The sequence below is a fragment of the Osmerus mordax genome, chromosome 7 (genome assembly GCF_038355195.1).
Source record: "Osmerus mordax isolate fOsmMor3 chromosome 7, fOsmMor3.pri, whole genome shotgun sequence".
Lineage (NCBI taxonomy): Eukaryota > Metazoa > Chordata > Actinopteri > Osmeriformes > Osmeridae > Osmerus > Osmerus mordax.
The window spans coordinates 16,232,802-16,249,735 of record NC_090056.1 but is presented as its reverse complement, the minus strand read 5'-3'; the positions used below and the strand labels follow the sequence as shown (position 1 = coordinate 16,249,735).

The following is a 16,934-nucleotide window of genomic DNA, read 5'->3' as shown; positions in this document are numbered from 1 at the left end:
GGAGCTTCTTGGTTGTGGTCTCCTCAGTGGGCCTCATGAGGCCCTGTGTGTTGTCGAGGCTGGAGCCAGAGGCAGTTTCAGGCAGCATCAGACATCTATCTCAACCCCAACTCAACAACTACCGCTACTAAGTCTGAGTGTAGAGACATCTGAATACTCCTGATCAGAGTCGTGATTAGATCACAAATCTGCAGTCTGATTGCATCGGTCTCTCAGTCACCCTAAAGATAGCGCACGGTGTCCTCGCCAAACAGTGAGTTTCCAATACTTGAAATTCAGTTAAAGGACGATTCCTCGTGTTAGTCTCAGTCAGTTTGGTTTATATCCCTGTCAGGGCAGTGTGTTGTTAAAGAGCAGCAGAGCGTATGTGAGAAGGTGCCTCAGCGGTGGTCTGTGTCTAGGGTTTGCAATGCTGCTCAGAGGGGTTCCCAGTCCACGGCTTGCAATGTGGCCTTTAGGGAAACGGTGACAAGTTGAAGCAGAGAGATTTGGATGTGCTAGTGAAGGTTTGGATCCAGGGTTTGGACTGGAGCCCTACCCGGGGTCCGGGGGCTGTCCTGTCCAGTGTCATCCTGATTTCGGAGACTCAGACGTTGGAATTCCATCAGCCTCATATTTATCCTGGCTCTGCCTCAGCTCTCTATCTCCTCTCCACACTTTAGCAGGACGGAGCAGGGGAGATAGAAAAAACCCACATTGATAAATTCACTTTTTTGACACAAGACAGTCCCTTGTGCACGCTCACACATACACAGACGGACCGAAACACACACACCAACACACACACACACACACACACGCACAATGAGCCGGTAGTGTTGATGGTTGTGGGTCCTGCTTCAGAGCAGACTTACGGCAGGCTGGCTACCTCATGCTGGAGACATTTACAGGCCCCCTGAGCCCCCCTGCCCTACCCTGCTCTCTCTTTCTCCTCTCTTTCTCTCCCCTCTCTCCTTCTCGCTCCCTCCCTCTCTGTCTCTTCTCTCTCTGTCTCTTTCCTTCTCTCTCCTCCCTTCTCTCTGTCTGTCCTTCTCCCTCCCCTTCTCTCTCTCTCCCCCTGTCTTTCTCTCTCCTTCTCTCTCTGTCTTCTCTCACGCTCTCTTGCTCCCCATCTCTCTTTTTCACGAACGTTTTTGCTCTCTGTCTAAATCAAACAAAAACACACAACCGCCATAAAGGAGAGTGATCCTCGGTCTGGAAACACCATTGGCTGAAAGACAGCTTGGCCATATAAACATGAGAGTACCTCATGAAAACTAAAAAGTCGGAATAAAATTCCACAAGTCAGTTGTCAGGGGTTGATTGAGTCACATATATGTCTGCCCACCTGTCTGTCTGCCCGTCTGTCTGTCTGCCCACCTGTCTGTCTGTCTGTCTGCCCGTCTGTCTGTCTGCCTGCTCGCCTGCCCGTCCCTCTGTTTTGCCCATTGTTGACTAGATAATAGTGATGTCCAGTGCGGCATGAATGAGGGTGCGATTGTGGTCATATTCCGCTGCTGCCTATGAATCTATAATGTGTGTTATTGTGGCTGTAGTCTGCAGACAGATTAACACTATACAGACAAAGAGTTTGCTCAGCAGAACCGCTCATTGCTGCCTCAACTCTTATACAGTTATAGTAGAAATTTACGACCTTGTGTTTTTACATATTGATAAGCGCCTGTCCCACTTTGTTTGTACCAAAGAGGCTGTTTATCCTCCTCCAGTTATTAACGAGAGGCTTTGCGAATGTCTTTATCAATTCTATTGATTAGGGTTTATGGCTCCAGCGAGTACGGTTGAAGCACAGATGGGTAGTGTGTGTGTGTCCATTGTGAGTGTGTGTGTGTCTACCTGAGGTGGTTAATGGAATGAGTTGGCCTAATTGTAAGATAACTTGGTAGATATTAGACTGGTTCCACTATTGATCAAGCTCGTGAGGGAGGGATTGGAAGTGTGGAGGGTGGGGGAGGGGATGAGAGTGTTGTTGACGACCTGAAGCAGAGACCAAAGAAGCGCTGCAGGCAGGATGTCTGACGAGAATGCATCACTTATTATTCTGTTACCAAGGAGATGGAGAGATACGCAAATCTGGCAGGTCCCAAATGGCTCACTTGTTTTTATTCCTTTCTTCTGTCTTTCTTTCCAATACCTCTCTCTCTCTGTCTCTCTCTCCCTCTCTCTCTCTCTCTCTCTCTCTCTCTCTCTCTCTCTCTCTCTCCCCCTCTCCTGTTTCCTTCTTTTACTGTGCCATATTTCCCTCTCTGCCCGCTCTCCCCTCTCCCCACCCTCCCTCTGCCTTTAGGATGTGATTATAACTTAAGTCTTGTTGTCTGAGAGAGAGAAGGGGGGAGGGAGTGAAAGAGAGAGAGAGAGTGCGGTTGAGAATGCTCAGTGGCCCACAGCGGAGGATTAGGCCGGGAAGCCTGGGAGTGTCCTGGGGTTTTCTGCCTGCTCAGAGTGAGCCTGCTTAGGCTTGACCTTGGGAGATGTCCCCTGGGGCTGTGAAATAAAGTGGTGTTAGAAATGAAGTGTGAAGTGAGCATATTGCTGAATTATTTAAGAGGTCCCTCGTCGGTAAATATAAACAATGTTTTGTGTATGCGATTGTATATGGCATGGTATTAGCTTAAGGAGTGGAGCTAGCTAGTCCACAGGTTAGACATCATCCTTAGTGACCCTCTGGATGTCTACAGAGCTCTGTGTGTTTGTGTGAGTGTGTGTGAGTGTGTGTGCGCCTGGGTCCGTGCTGTGTGTTCCCACCTCCTTCTCTCAGGTGGCTGTGTGATGCAGTTACACCGCTGTTGTCATGCAACACCTTGGACAGCTCACCTAGCTAAGCCTGGAGGGCTGTGGCAGAGTCACCTGGAGCTGGAGCTGCTGGTAACCCAGGCTGAGTCATCTCCCTGATACAAGCCATCACACAGGGACTAGGGCTGGGGGCACGGCAGGTCATGGCTGGTTGGAAGGCTGGCTTGAGAAGCGAAGGCTGATATGACCAGACATTGAGAGGCAGGCAAGGGGCCTACAGCATTGACTGGCCGGCTGGTTGGTTGGTTGTGGGCTGGCTGGCTGACTGGCTGGTTGGTTGTGGGCTGGCTGGTTGGTAGGTTGTGGGCCTGCTGGTTGGTAGGTTGTGGGCTGGCTGGCTCACTGGCTGGTTGGTTGTGGGCTGGCTGGTTGGTAGGTTGTGGGCCTGCTGGTTGGTAGGTTGTGGGCTGGCAGGCTGACTGGCTGGTTGGTTGTGGGCTGGCTGGTTGGTAGGTTGTGGGCCTGCTGGTTGTGGGCTGGCAGGCTGACTGGCTGGTTGGTTGTGGGCTGGCTGGTTGGTAGGTTGTGGGCCTGCTGGTTGGTAGGTTGTGGGCTGGCAGGCTGACTGGCTGGTTGGTTGTGGGCTGGCTGGTTGGTAGGTTGTGGGCTGGCAGGCTGACTGGCTGGTTGGTTGTGGGCTGGCAGGCTGACTGGCTGGTTGGTTGGGGGCTGGCAGGCTGACTGGTTGGTTGGGGGCTGCTAGAAAGGGTGTCATCCACCTCTGTGTGATTGTGTGTGTGTATCCTGCAGCTTTAAACTGCTGCCCATGCCATCATCTCTCTATCCAGTGTCAGAGGAGCAGGGGGAGAGAGGAAGAGTGAGAGGGGAGGGGGGGGGGTCCAGACAGGAGAGATCAGCTCTAAAAGGCCTGAAGAGGGAGGGAGGGAGGGGGGGAGGGGAGGGTGGAGGGGAGGGGGGGGAGGAAGGGAGGGAGGGGGGAGGGGAGGGAGGGAGGGGGGAGGGAGGGGGGAGGAAGGGAGGGAGGAGTGGAGGGAGGGGGGAGGGAGGAGGGAGGAGGGGGAGGGAGGGAGGGGGGAGGAAGGGAGGGAGGAGGGGAGGGGGAGGGAGGGTGGAGGGAGGGGGGAGGAAGGGAGGGGAGGAGGGAGGGAGGGGGGAGGGGAGGGAGGGGGAGGGAGGGAGGGAGGGAGGGGGGAGGGGGGAGGGAGGGGGAAGCAGAGAAGAGCAGAGGTGACAGTTGCGTGCCTGGGGGGGTTTCCCCTTGCACCCCCGCACCCCTTCTCTCCTGCTTGGTGGTCTCGTTGTTGTTTGTGTCCCTCCCTCTGTGGTCTTCTGCCTCTGTGTGTGTGCGCACGCATGTGTGCGTGTGTGTGTTCATTGCTAAAGGGAACTGGGGAAGCGATTAATGAGCTTAAACCTCTTCTAGCCCCATCTTCAACCCCCCCCATCTCTCCTCTCCACCCCCAAGGGTTAATGGTTCACTGAGCAGTGTCTAGGCCAGCCTGATGCATCCTGGGCTGTTTGTGTGTGAGTGTGTGTGTGTCTGTGAATGAGTGAATGTACGTGTGTGTGTGTGTGTATTCTACTCCATTGTGTTCCTCCCTGGCCTGTCTGGCTGTGTGGTATCCTAGAACCAGGTTAGAGGGCAGGTGACAGACTAGCGACACTGTTCCTCCACGCTATCAGTCTGATGGGAGCACCACCGTGGCTCGTGTCCATGCTTTCTGCGGCTGGGAGCTGTGAACAATAGCTAGGGCTGTTCCTCAACAACACACTGTTGGCTCAAAGTCTCCGCTCAATCTGCCATTATCACAGTAGAACTTATGTTCTGGCTCCTGACTCTGATCCTGTTGATTTAACACCCGTTCTGCTTCAGTGAGGTGGTTGCGTGGAATACGACTGTTCTTTTCCTCTTTCTCCGCCACTCCGCCTCAGAGATAGCAGACCCCCCCCCCCCAGGTACCCCCAACTTGTGTTTTAGCCCCGCAGACCAGCGAAATACGACCAAGTCCGAACGCTCATCCATCATAAAACCAGAAGAAGTGGTGTGAAGCCGTCTGCGAAGAGCCTGAACAAACGGTAGTTTGTTCAGGCTCGATAGTCTCACGCTCCTCTCAAGGACACACTGACGGGCGGCTCACATCCACACTGAGGGACACGCAGACCGCCCGTCTCTTCATAAGCTGCTCTTTAATGAGCTTGGTAAATAAGTGAAAGGATTCAGCTTCAACCATTGCAGAGCTGTGACTGCCCGCTAGGATGGATTTAACATCCAACTGCTCCCAGTGTCTTATCGCTGGTCTGACGAGGACAGATAGAAGGAAGGACGGAGGGAGGGATGGAGAGAGAGGATGGAGGGAGGGGACGGAGAGAGAGGATGGAGAGAGAGGATGGAGGGAGGGGATGGAGAGAGAGGATGGAGAGAGGGGATGGAGAGAGAGGATGGAGAGAGAGGATGGAGAGAGGGGATGGAGAGAGAGGATGGAGGGAGGGATGGAGGGAGGGGATGGAGAGAGGGGATGGAGAGAGGGGATGGAGGGAGGGGATGGAGAGAGGGGATGGAGAGAGAGGATGGAGGGAGGGGATGGAGAGAGAGGACGGAGGGAGGGGACGGAGAGAGAGGACGGAGAGAGGGGACGGAGAGAGGGGACGGAGAGAGAGGACGGAGAGAGGGGATGGAGAGAGGGGATGGAGAGAGGGGATGGAGGGAGGGGATGGAGAGAGGGGATGGAGAGAGGGGATGGAGGGAGGGGATGGAGGGAGGGGATGGAGAGAGAGGATGGAGGGAGGGGATGGAGGGAGGGGATGGAGAGAGGGGATGGAGGGAGGGGATGGAGAGAGGGGATGGAGAGAGGGGATGGAGAGAGAGGATGGAGAGAGGGGATGGAGAGAGAGGATGGAGAGAGGGGGCCGTCTTTTGGAGAGCAGGACTGGACTCGTTTTCCCAGAGGAGGGAGGGAAGGTCAGGAAATGTCCTTGTCACTCCACACATCTGGCCACAAATATATCGCCCCTCTCTCTCAGAGAAAGAGGGTGTCCTCAGTCAGTATGCTGGTGGTGTGGGCTTGATTGAGTTATAGCCTTAGTTTCTGTCTGTGTTTATGTGTGTGTGTGTCTGTTGAGAACTAGCCTCAAGATTCTGGAGGTGTTTATATGTGAGAGCTAGACTTAGTATTCTAGTATTCTCTAGTTGTGTAGGAGAGTTTGCTTTAGTATTCTGGAGATGTGTGTTTGTGTGTGTGTGTGTGTGTGTGATAAGCTAGCAGCAGAGGCAGAAGGGCCGGTAAAGCCCCTGAGGATCTCAGAAACCATCACCTTTTGGGGAGAGAGAGATCAACAATAATTCTCAGGCTGTGGGAGGACGAGTGTGTGTGTGTGTGTGTGTGTGTGTGTGTGTGAGGAACATGAGGGCTGGTGGTTTCCAGTTGGTGCCAGGTGCTGGTTGTGTCAAGGTTCCACTCCCAGTGTTAAGGAGAAAAGAAGGTTCTTCACAGCAAATGTGTGGCGTGTGTGTGTGTGTGTGTGTGTGCGTACGAGAGGCAGGAAAGCAACTTGTTACTGTAGATGTTATCAGCTGATAGGTTCAAAGCTGATAGTTGTTTTAAGAGTTGGTCCTCAATTCTTTGACCCCCTAAACACACACACACACACACACACAAACACACAAGACCAAACACGCTCCTGCTGCCCATGAACAAGTCATCAGGGCAGACTGACTCATTATTCTGATGAAGTACATCTAGTTACCTTCCTGTCTCTTTTCTCCCCCAGTCCTCATCCCCTCTTCCTCCTCCCTCTCCCTCTCTCTCTCTCTCTCTCTCTCTCTCTCTCTCTCTCTCTCTCTCTCTCTCTCTCCTCTCTCTCTCTCTCTCTCTCTCTCTCTCTCTCTCTCTGTCTCTCTCTCTCTATTAGATCAGCAGGCCTCCAGATGGCTCCCATAGAATTATTGAGCCGCATAAAGCCACTTGGGTCGCCCACAGACACACACTATGGAATGCGTTAGGTTCATAAACACATATGCACTAAAGGATGTTCACATGCACAGATATACACTATAGGATGTGTTAGGTTCATAAACACAGATATGCAGTATACTTTTCTACCATGTTGATTGCCTGTTTCATCTGGTTAAAAGCTGCTAAGTCAGACTTGTATTTATAGCTCTTCATCAGGAATCCCTTGCTCCTCCACAAAGGTTATCATAAAACATGGGTATCCTTAACAATGTGCTGCTGAACCAGCTGGAAACAACGTGAGGTGAGGGATATTATGGGATGGCTATGTCCGGGTCTATAGGAGGGGGGTGAAAGGGTATATAGAGGCGACGTGTTTACTGCAAGTCAGAGGGTCAATAACGGTACCCAGCAGCAGGCCATAAAACTGCTCTCTCTCTCTCTTCCTCTCTCTCTCTCTCTCTTTCTCTCTCTCTCTCTCTCTCTCTCTCTCTCTCTCTCTCTCTCTCTCTCTCTCTCTCTCTCTCTCTCTCTTCCTCTCTCTCTCTCTCTCTCTCTCTCACACACACACACTCTCTCTCTCTCTCTCTCTCTCTCTCACACACACACACACACTCTCTCTCTCTCTCTCTCTCTCTCACACACACACACACACACTCTCTCTCTCTCTCTCTCTCTCTCTCTCTCTCTCTCTCTCTCTCTCTCACACACACACACACACTCTCTCTCTCTCTCTCTCTCTCTCTCTCTCTCTCTCAGGAAGCACGTATGCACATACAGGTCCCCCATAACAATACCCCTGTGTGGATAGATTATTAGTTGCATTGTCAGAGTTAATCATTCTGCTTGATTCATGTATGAACAGTGTGTATGTGTGTGCGTGAACACAAGTGTTTGTGTGTGTGCGATGTGGCCTTGTTGGAGAGAGATACACAGCATAACCAAGAGTTATGTGTGTGACGTGTAGTAATTGTGACTACAGTAACATGCCTGTTTCAGATTGATGATCATGCATGCCTACTGGGCGACCCTGGACAGGGAAACAATGGGCTTGGAGCCTGTAGATCACACAGCCAGGCCCGTCACGCACACAGGACAAACACACACGGAAGTGACCAGGGCCTCTGCACAATGAGCACTGCATTGACGTGAGCGAGTGTGTGTGAAACTGAGCGCAAAATCTCGAATGGCGACAGGCACACACATGCACACACAGTGCAAAGCTGGAGTAACCACCCGATAACGATATGGAGATCACAGAGTGAGGTGAACAGTTTTACCTTTACATCAGAGTGATAAAACCTATATGGCCAAATTGAATAAAATTGGCCTCTCATCATATCAGTGGATAGAAAGCTCATTCCTAAGTGGTTAACAGGCTGTCCCCCTGAACGAAGGGAATTCGGCCAGCATGGAGAATGAATGAGGACTGAGTCAGAGTATGTGGGGTCAGTAACCAGGCCTGTCAGCTGCTGCTGCTTCCATGTCCTCACATTCTAGAACTCAGGCCATGTTCTAGTACCTATTCTAGAACCCAAGCTAGGTTCTAGTACCCATGGTATGTTCCAGAACACGCCCAGCTTATATTCTAGAACACTAAAGCTGGCTGGGAGGATGGAGAGAGGGTGGGAGGGGGTGAAAATGGAAGTCCCCGGTGTTCTAGTCCCAGACTGGGCTGCTGTGGGCAACCTGAGAGCCGGCCTGCATCACATTCCTCTCCAGTAACCCTACACCTTCAGTACGGTGTGTGTGTGTGTGTGTGTGTGTGTGTGTGTGTGTGTGTGTGTGTGGAGAAGGACACCTGGACTGCTTCAGACGGGGGTTTAATTGGTCCGTCAGACTTCCTCAGGTTCCTGAGCACTCATAGTCAAGCTAAACACCATAAATATCCTAAGTGCTTTTTAATTGGTCTAATGTATGATCCAGAATTGCTCTGTACTGTTATCAGTCAGTGTGTGTGTGTCTTAGTCTTCAGCAAGACACTCTATCTCAAGTTGGACAATGACAGATAGCCTCTTACAGTAATTCGGTTTAAAGTTTTACAGACACTTTTCAATACTTGCATCAGATTTATGAACAGAATAAAGTCAAATAAAGATGGCGTACACAGCCAGCTAGTGGCAGCAGTAACAGTGCCTGTCCTGACTCCTGTGCCCCCACCCTCCTGTGCCCCCACCCTCCTGGGCCCCCACCCCCAGCATCCCAGCTGCTCTCACAGGGAGAAGTACGAATAATGTTGTGACTGACTTGTCTGTTTTAAGCAGCAACTGCACTGTAGATTCCCCCTCTGGGAGCCGTAGAGTGTATGGGGTGTTCAGTTGTGAGTCAGCAGACAGCAAACTGTGTATGTGTGTGTGTGTGTGTATGCGTATGTGTGTGTGTGTGAGCTCAGTTAACTGTGTTTGTACACAAACACGGATTCACTACAGATGTTTTCCCCCCTCCAGACAGAGAGTCTGCTGTGTTTCTGACTTGGAGGATGCAGGCTGGTTCAGACTGGTGCTGCCTGGAACCTGGTGGTTTGATATGAGACGATGAGCCCTGATTGGCTGGTGCGGGGCAGCAGGCACACCCAGGTCTAATCCCTGTGTTAACCAGGAGAAGGGAAAGTCCCAAACAACACATCTTAAATAGTACGTCTGGTTCCACATAGTTGTTAACCACCTTTTATGTGCTCTTTTAGGAGACCCGCTATATATTACATATTATAATATTTCCACAGAAGAGCGTTCTGGGTAATGTCAGAGCTCAGTGTGGCCCAGAACAGTCACATGCTGCCACTAGTGTGGAGACATGGGATAGTTGGGGGGGGGGGGCGACCAACCATGTAGAGACAGAAATGACATGCCGTCGTGTAAATAAGATAAATAACATAAGTTTGTTTTTAGTTTTTAATAACAACACAAACATTTAGTTTGTTTAATAAAAGAGCAAGCTATAGACCTGTTTTATAGGAAAGGTAACCTTAAATGACTTATTTTGTGATCTGGCGATATATATATAAATTAAATAAAAAGATGTATTACATTTTTTTATTATTAACTTGACCTTCCAGGGGGGGCGGAGGGTGCCGTTGGGGGGGCGGGGCGGCCCCCTAATATAATGGTAGGGGAAACACTGAGTTTAGTGCATGCTAGTTTCTTATCTGACCAAACCACAGCGTGTTGGAGCCACACTGAGCAGCCCCAGCGACCCACAGGCCCCCTCACCCCTCAGGTGTCAAGTCAGGACCCGCTGGGGCGTTTTGTTCCAAACTTCCTTTGTGAATTTCCTGAGTTTGTGACCTCTCGTTGGTGCTCAGCTGTGTCACGCGCTGAGTCCGCGCTCCGTCCCCGCGTGGGTGTGGACATTCTGGACCAGTCACAGCTTGACGTTAACCACTGGCAGACAGGGTTACCTTCACACGCAGCCAGTTGCTACTCTCTGGTCTGTTAGAACCAACCCTGGGTGTGTTTGTGTGTTTTCCGGGCCTGATTGGTCGGTGGTTTGACAGCTCGGGCACCCTCAGCTCTGCTGTGTTTACCAGAGCTTGACCGATCAACACCTCCTGACACCTTCCTGTGTGCGTGTTGTGTGTGTGTGTGTGTTGTGTGTGTGAGTGTGTGAGTGAGTGTGAGTGGGATGTGTTGGGAAACACAGGATGCCTATAACACACCCTGGCTTTGATCAATCAGTGAAGCAAGCACTATTGTCTCACTCTACTGAAAATGGGTTAGGTATTGACTTGCATAGATCTGTTAGGGTTAGGGTGTGTATGTGTGTGTGTGTGTGTGTTGGTCATTCCATCCCGGCAGGAGCTCTAGGCCCTCTCTAGTCACCAGGCCTAGCTAATGATCAGTGATCAGTACTGTAGCACAAATCCCACTGCTATCAGTGGGCTAATTGTGTCTACTTGTGAATGCCGTAGCTGTTTTCTGCTACACACACCCACACATACACACACTAAAACACACACAGACAGAACATAATTCAGACATTCTACACACACCTCTGACCTGTGCTCACACTGGGGTCGGAGGTCAGCTAAGGTTAAGGGTCACCCGGAGACAGCCACAGGCTAGGCAGCCAAGCAGAAGAGTATTACTGTGTGTGTATGTGCACGTATGTGTGTGCGGACTGGCCCTGGGGCTATGTGGCTGTTGTACTGGAACAAAGCATGTGTTGACAGTGTGTGTGTGGTATTTGTGGGTGTGTGTATGAGTGGGTGTGTGTGGGTGTGTATGGGAGTGTGTGTGTGTGTGTGTGTGTTAGAGAGTGTGTGTGTGCAGGGGCAGCAGGCTGTGTGGGAGAGACAGGAGAGGAGGTTTAATTGAATCCTCAGCCTCTTTTGTTCAGGACCAAGGTCCAGGGCACACTGACCCCACTTCCCCCTCCAACAGGATCAATTACACCCACACACACACACACACACACACCCACACACACACACACACACACACACACACACACACACACACTCTCTTTCTCTCTCTTTCTTTCTCTCTCTCTCTCTCTCTCTCTCTCTCTCTCTCTCTCTCTCTCTCACACACACACACACTCTCTCTCTCTCTCTCTCTCTCTCTCTCTCTCTCTCTCTCTCTCTCACACACACACACACACACACACACACACGGCTTTACAGGTTTAATGTGTTCAAGATTTCCTCTCCACCTCTGAAGTCCAGTGTTGGTTGTTTATGAGAGCTGCTAACTTGACAAGGAAGGAGGGGGTCATTCCTTCTGCTTTAGGAGTCGGGCTCCACTGTTTCTCCTTCTTCCTCTCCTTGCATTTCATCCTTAAATCCAAAATTCCAAAGTTTCTAAAAGCTTTGTTTCCAAACGTTAGAGAAAGAAAAAAATTATAATCTACTTTGGCTTCCGTGGTTTTCGACAAGCTGCCTCAGACACCCAGGACAGTCAGCATTGTTTGTTGACGAGCCTCTAGCGTGGTGAAGCAGTGATTAGCCTAATCTCTCCGCTTGTTGTCCGTAAGATAGATGGAGTGCTTGGCAAGGTGAGACCTAGACTAGCCTGGCTGGTGTCCCAGATACAGATTAGAACTGAGCCTAGTCCTGGACTAAACACATCAGCATGGATTCACTCTGGATTCTCGGAGAGCCCAGAGTTTAGCCTGGCCCAGGCCTGGGCAAGCAGCTCAGGCTGGTAGGAGAGGCAGGAGAGAGGCTGGGAGGAGAGGCAGGATAGAGGCTGGGAGGAGAGGCAGGATAGAGGCTGGGAGGAAAGGCAGGATAGAGGCTGGGAGGAGAGGCAGGAGAGAGGCTGGGAGGAGAGGCTGGGAGGAGAGGCAGGAGAGAAGCTGGGAGGAGAGGCAGGATAGAGGCAGGATAGAGGCAGACAGAGTAACATCATCAGTTGTTTTCTTCTCTCTTCCTCTGCTTCTCCCTCATGTCTTCCTCTGTCACTCCATCTTCGTTTCCTCTCCTGCTCTCTCCTCTCTTCCTCTCCTGCTCTCTCCTCTCTTCCTCTCCTGCTCTCTCCTCTCTTCCTCTCCTGCTCTCTCCTCTCTTCCTCTCCTGCTCTCTCCTCTCTTCCTCTCCTGCTCTCTCTCTGTTCAGCTGTTCCTAGCAGGAGTTGTTTTTGACAGGACTAGACACACCCCGAGATCCTCTCTCTCAGCCCTGCTCGGCCCCTGTGTGTGTGTGTGTGTCTTCGCTCTCAGAACAGAGGCTGTAGTTCACATGAGGTACCATGACTGTCAGTCTGCTTGCCTGTCTGTGTGTTTGGTGTGTTTGTTTCCAGGCCAGATCAAGGTGTCAAAAACTGCAGCTTTCATGTTTTGTTCATGGACTCCATTGTTTCAGACACTATTAGTGTCACACTAACTGGGTAATGTGAAATAAATATGTATGAAATAATTATACTTAGCTGGGAAGTGGTTTGGTTCTGGCTGAGTGACTTCTCTGTTCCTGTCTCAGTTTGGCTGTCTTTGTGTGGCAGGAACGCTGTATAAAGGGCGCCTAAATAAAGAATTACAATGAGAAGATCTAAGATTACACTTTACTATACTGTGTTCCCCTTCTGTGGACTCTGTCTCTCTCTCTCTCCCTCCTCCCCTTTCCCACCATCCCTCCCTTTTCCTCTCTCTGTCCACCCTTTCTTTGTGTCTTTCTTTGTGTCTTTCTTTGTGTCTTTCTTTGTGTGTGTCTCTCTCTCTCTCTCTCTCTCTCTCTCTCTCTCTCTCTCTCTCTCTCTGTTTCTCTCTCTCTGTTTTTCAGCCTCTCTCCCTGGTATGACATGTTTGCACTCAGCTCCATGGAACACCACAGCAAGACCACTCCTGAGTTACAGTTTTTCTCGATTGCTAACACACAAAAATTGTATGTGTAAGCCATCCCCACAAAACCATTTTGCCAAATCCCAGCAGAAAGACCATGTACCCCAATCTTTAAACACAATTTACCCTTTTTGACACATTTCTCAGGTTCATTCACACTTCTTTGCAAAAGTCTAAACACACCTCTTACTTTAAGACACAATTATCACCATTATGTCATTCAGAAAACAAACCCAAAACAGCGCAATTCAAACACCCTTACCAACCAATTATCCATGTGTAAGCACTAACAAGCAAATATACTCAACAAGCAATCAGGGGTTTGGAATGAATACAAAGGTAAGCTCATCTGTACTTTGAAATCATGGATGAAAATATCAGAAGAAAAGGAAGAATTGTCCAAATGAGAGGAGGTGGACAAGGGAGAGGAAGAGGCAGAGGAAGAGGAAGAAGAACAACAATCTCAAATGAGATCCATGCCACACTATGACAGAAATCCCTATGATGATTTGTTTTTTTCCTTGTTTTCTTAGCCTTTGTTCCCCAAATTACAATTTACAGCAATACATTTGTGTTGTTGACTAACAGTACTACTATTTGTATACTGTGACTACTACAGTAACAAGAGCTCAAAATGCAATTGCTGTATAATAGACAATAAACAGCCTGTAAGAAGGACAATTGCAGTAATTGTGAGTTTTATGATTTACATCATGTCAAACTCATGAGGTGGAACATATCTAAAATTCAGGGACACGTTATAGTCAATGGTTCTTGAAAACCTTTTTATAATAGTGTTTTCAATTCCTCCCAGCAGTGTCTAAAGGGTATTCAGAAGGTTGAATTTATTTGAGGGCTTTGTGTGTATTTTGAATGCAAAGTTAGGTTTATACGACAGATAATATGGTTTTGACTACAGTGTTTGATTTTGGGTCAAAAGTCAAGGGTTTGGCCAAAACAGTGTAAGTATGAAGATGTGTGTTTAGAGTTTGGAGAAAACACAGTACACATTCAAGAAATGTGTCTTAGCAATTGAGAAAAACTGTAAATTCATTTATTATTCCACGGTTAGATAGATGCATGCCTAGTACAGCCCAAACAAAAACGGCAAAAAATAAATAAATTAAATAAATGGGGAAAAAATACAAAAAAATAAGGGGAATTGGACAGAGTGGTTTCAGCATGATATTCCCCTCATGGTGTGTGTTGGCGTGGGAGCCAGTGTGCTCATGCTCGCAGCAGACACTGACCAGCCTCATGCAGTATTCATGTCTGTCAGCAGAGGACAAACCCACCGCACATGTGGTCTCCCTGTGGCCCAGGAGAAGCAGGCCAAGCAGAGATCTGAAACAGCTGAGGTGTTCTACACCAGAGAGAACCAGCGTAATCACTACATCTGGTGGGAGGATGGATAGAGAGAGGGGGGGGGCGGGGGTGAGAGAGGGAGAGAGCAGGGGAAGAGAGGTAGAGAGATAGGGAGGAGGGTATTATTTATCTACATTCCAATTACCTTCATCGGAGGTGTTTGATGTTGAGAGGTCTACTCTCCATAGGCCGGCCACGCTGCACACTTCAAACATCACACACAACATCGCACACATGCACGCACACACACTCACCCAAAAAAAACACATACACACTCAATTCAAACTCCTTTTACACACACACATTTGTTTTCCTGCAACACACACACAGTGCACGTTGTTCACACATTGGAAAACGATTGTTTGTTTGCTGTACTGTTTGGATGTCAGCAGTATGTAGGCTCTGGTGGATACTGCTTTTTCAGTGTGTGTGTGTGTGTGCATTTGTTGACAGTGTATTGGCCTACTTTCAGTTAGGGCTGTTTTAGCTTGTTTTTGTTTTGGCAAGAGAGGGAAGTTGGTCTTAGTTTGTGTGGGTGTGAGTGCATGTGTGTGTGTCCAACCCACTCCAATAAGAGATGAATCCATGAAGCATGATGTCAAAGTGCTGATGACGATGTGGAGTTATGACTAAGATCTGCGGTAGTGGTGGATTAGAGGGTGTTTTAGCTCTAGCTCTCTTTCTCTCTTGCCCTCTCTCCTCCCCTCTTTCTCTCTCTCCCTCTTTTCCCCTTTCTCCTTCTTTTTCCCTCTCCAACCACATAAAATATTCTGTGTCTCTCTCTCTCTCTCTCTCTCTCTCTCTCTGTCTCTCTCTCACACACACACACACAAACCCACCCACTCCCCAGGCCTCTATCCTGTCTTGGCCGGCAGCTTGTGACACCCAATATGGCAGGGCTGGTCTAATGGAAGCCACCTTGTCACCACTAATTAGTGGGACTGCAGCAGCGAGCAGGCAACTCATTATCACACTAACCATGTTTGTCACTGCAGCCTGACCCACATATTTAGGAGGGAGACAGCCTGCCTTATCACCCCTCCCGCAATCTACTCACCCCTCCCTCACTCTCCTCACCCCTCGCTCACTCTCCTCACCCCTCCCTCACTCTCCTCACCCCTCCCTGACTCTCCTCACCCCTCCCTCACTCTCCTCACCCCTCCCTGCATCTTTACTCGCTCCTCTCTTCCCACTCGTCTTATCTTTCATCCTTCCTATTTCTGTTCTTTAAATGTAAGTTTGTGTTATTTACTGTTCCCTTCCCCCATTTTCTGAAACTGTCTGTCTGACTGTCTGTCTGAGGAGGGAAAAAGAGAGCGATGAGAAGGAGAGGAGAGAGAGAGAGAGAGAGAGAGAGAGAGAGAGAGAGAGAGAGAGAGAAAGCAGCAGAGGGGAAGAGCGATGCAGCTAGGTGAGAACTGAGCAGCCGCAGCAGTATTTATAACCAATCACATCAAAAGATCTACTCAACCTGACGTTTTTAGAACTCCTTCACTGAGCACGCTCATTGTTCCAATTATCAGTGTGGGGAGACAGCGAAGGTGGTAATCATGAAACAGTAGGGGTGTGTGTGTGTGTGTGTGTGTCAGTGTGTGCGTGGGTGTCAGTGTGTGTGTGTTTGTGTGCAGTCAGCATCATTAAAATTTGATTCATCTTATTTCTTTTCACTGATCTTACATATTGAGACAATTCCTCCCCCTATCCCTCCCTCCCTCTCGTTCTTCCATCCAGTGTATTTGGTTTCTAGGTCAACCCAGGAGCTGAGGATTTGAGGGAGATTTGGGGAATGTTATTAGTGTCTGAGTCAAAACGATACCGTTCCTCCTCTCGGGCCTTGAGAATGTTCTGGAAGCTCAGAAACCTCAGGACAGAACCCTGTCCTACATACTGCCTGTTACCTCTGCCACTGGCACGCACAAGTGGAAACATCACGTAACGTCGGAAAGAAAGTTTCCGACGTTGATGACGTTTTTTTTTTTTTACCAGAGTTGTAATCGAGCTCCCGGTGTGTTTGGTCCTCAGATCCGCGTGGACGGCATCCCTCCAGCGGCCCAGAGTGCCCTGCTGTACGAGACGGTGGAGGTGGTGGAAGGCACGCCCATACTGCGAGACATGGTGTTCAGTCCTGACCACCAGCACATCTACTTGCTCAGCGACAAACAGGTACGCAAGCACACATGCACACACACAGACACACACACACCAACCATATCTCAATCTGACAGACCGCCAATGCGATTGACAGGGTGAGGATGTGGAAAGTTCCAGTCCCAGGCCCAGTATGAATGCTGTTCCAGTGATAACCACAGTGTCTAATACAGCCTGGCCTACTTTCCCTCCCTCCCTCCCTCCCTCCCTCCCTCCCTCCCTCCCCTCTCTCCTGCTCACTCTCAAACCTTTATGTAACCATCAGCTCTGCAACTTAAATGTGTCTGCTAAGTACACATCCTATTGATTTAGCACTGGAGAGCTGGCTGATAATATACCGATCCAGTCAGATTCTGGACTTTTGTGAGTGTGTGTAATGTGTGTGCGTACATGTGCATGGGTTGGTGCGAGTGTGTGGATATGTACATGCGCGTGATGGTTGTTGGT

At 49.7% G+C, this 16,934-nt stretch overlaps 1 protein-coding gene across 1 annotated transcript in view; it reads left to right on the top strand.

Moving 5' to 3' along the window:
- Positions 1-16,934, top strand: part of plxna3 (plexin A3) — a 76,194-nt gene that overhangs the window by 15,228 nt on the left and 44,032 nt on the right. Inside the window, exon 3 of the mRNA XM_067239098.1 lies at positions 16,362-16,502. Within this exon, the coding sequence (XP_067095199.1) occupies positions 16,362-16,502 (141 nt within the window). The remainder of the gene's footprint in view (positions 1-16,361; positions 16,503-16,934) is intronic.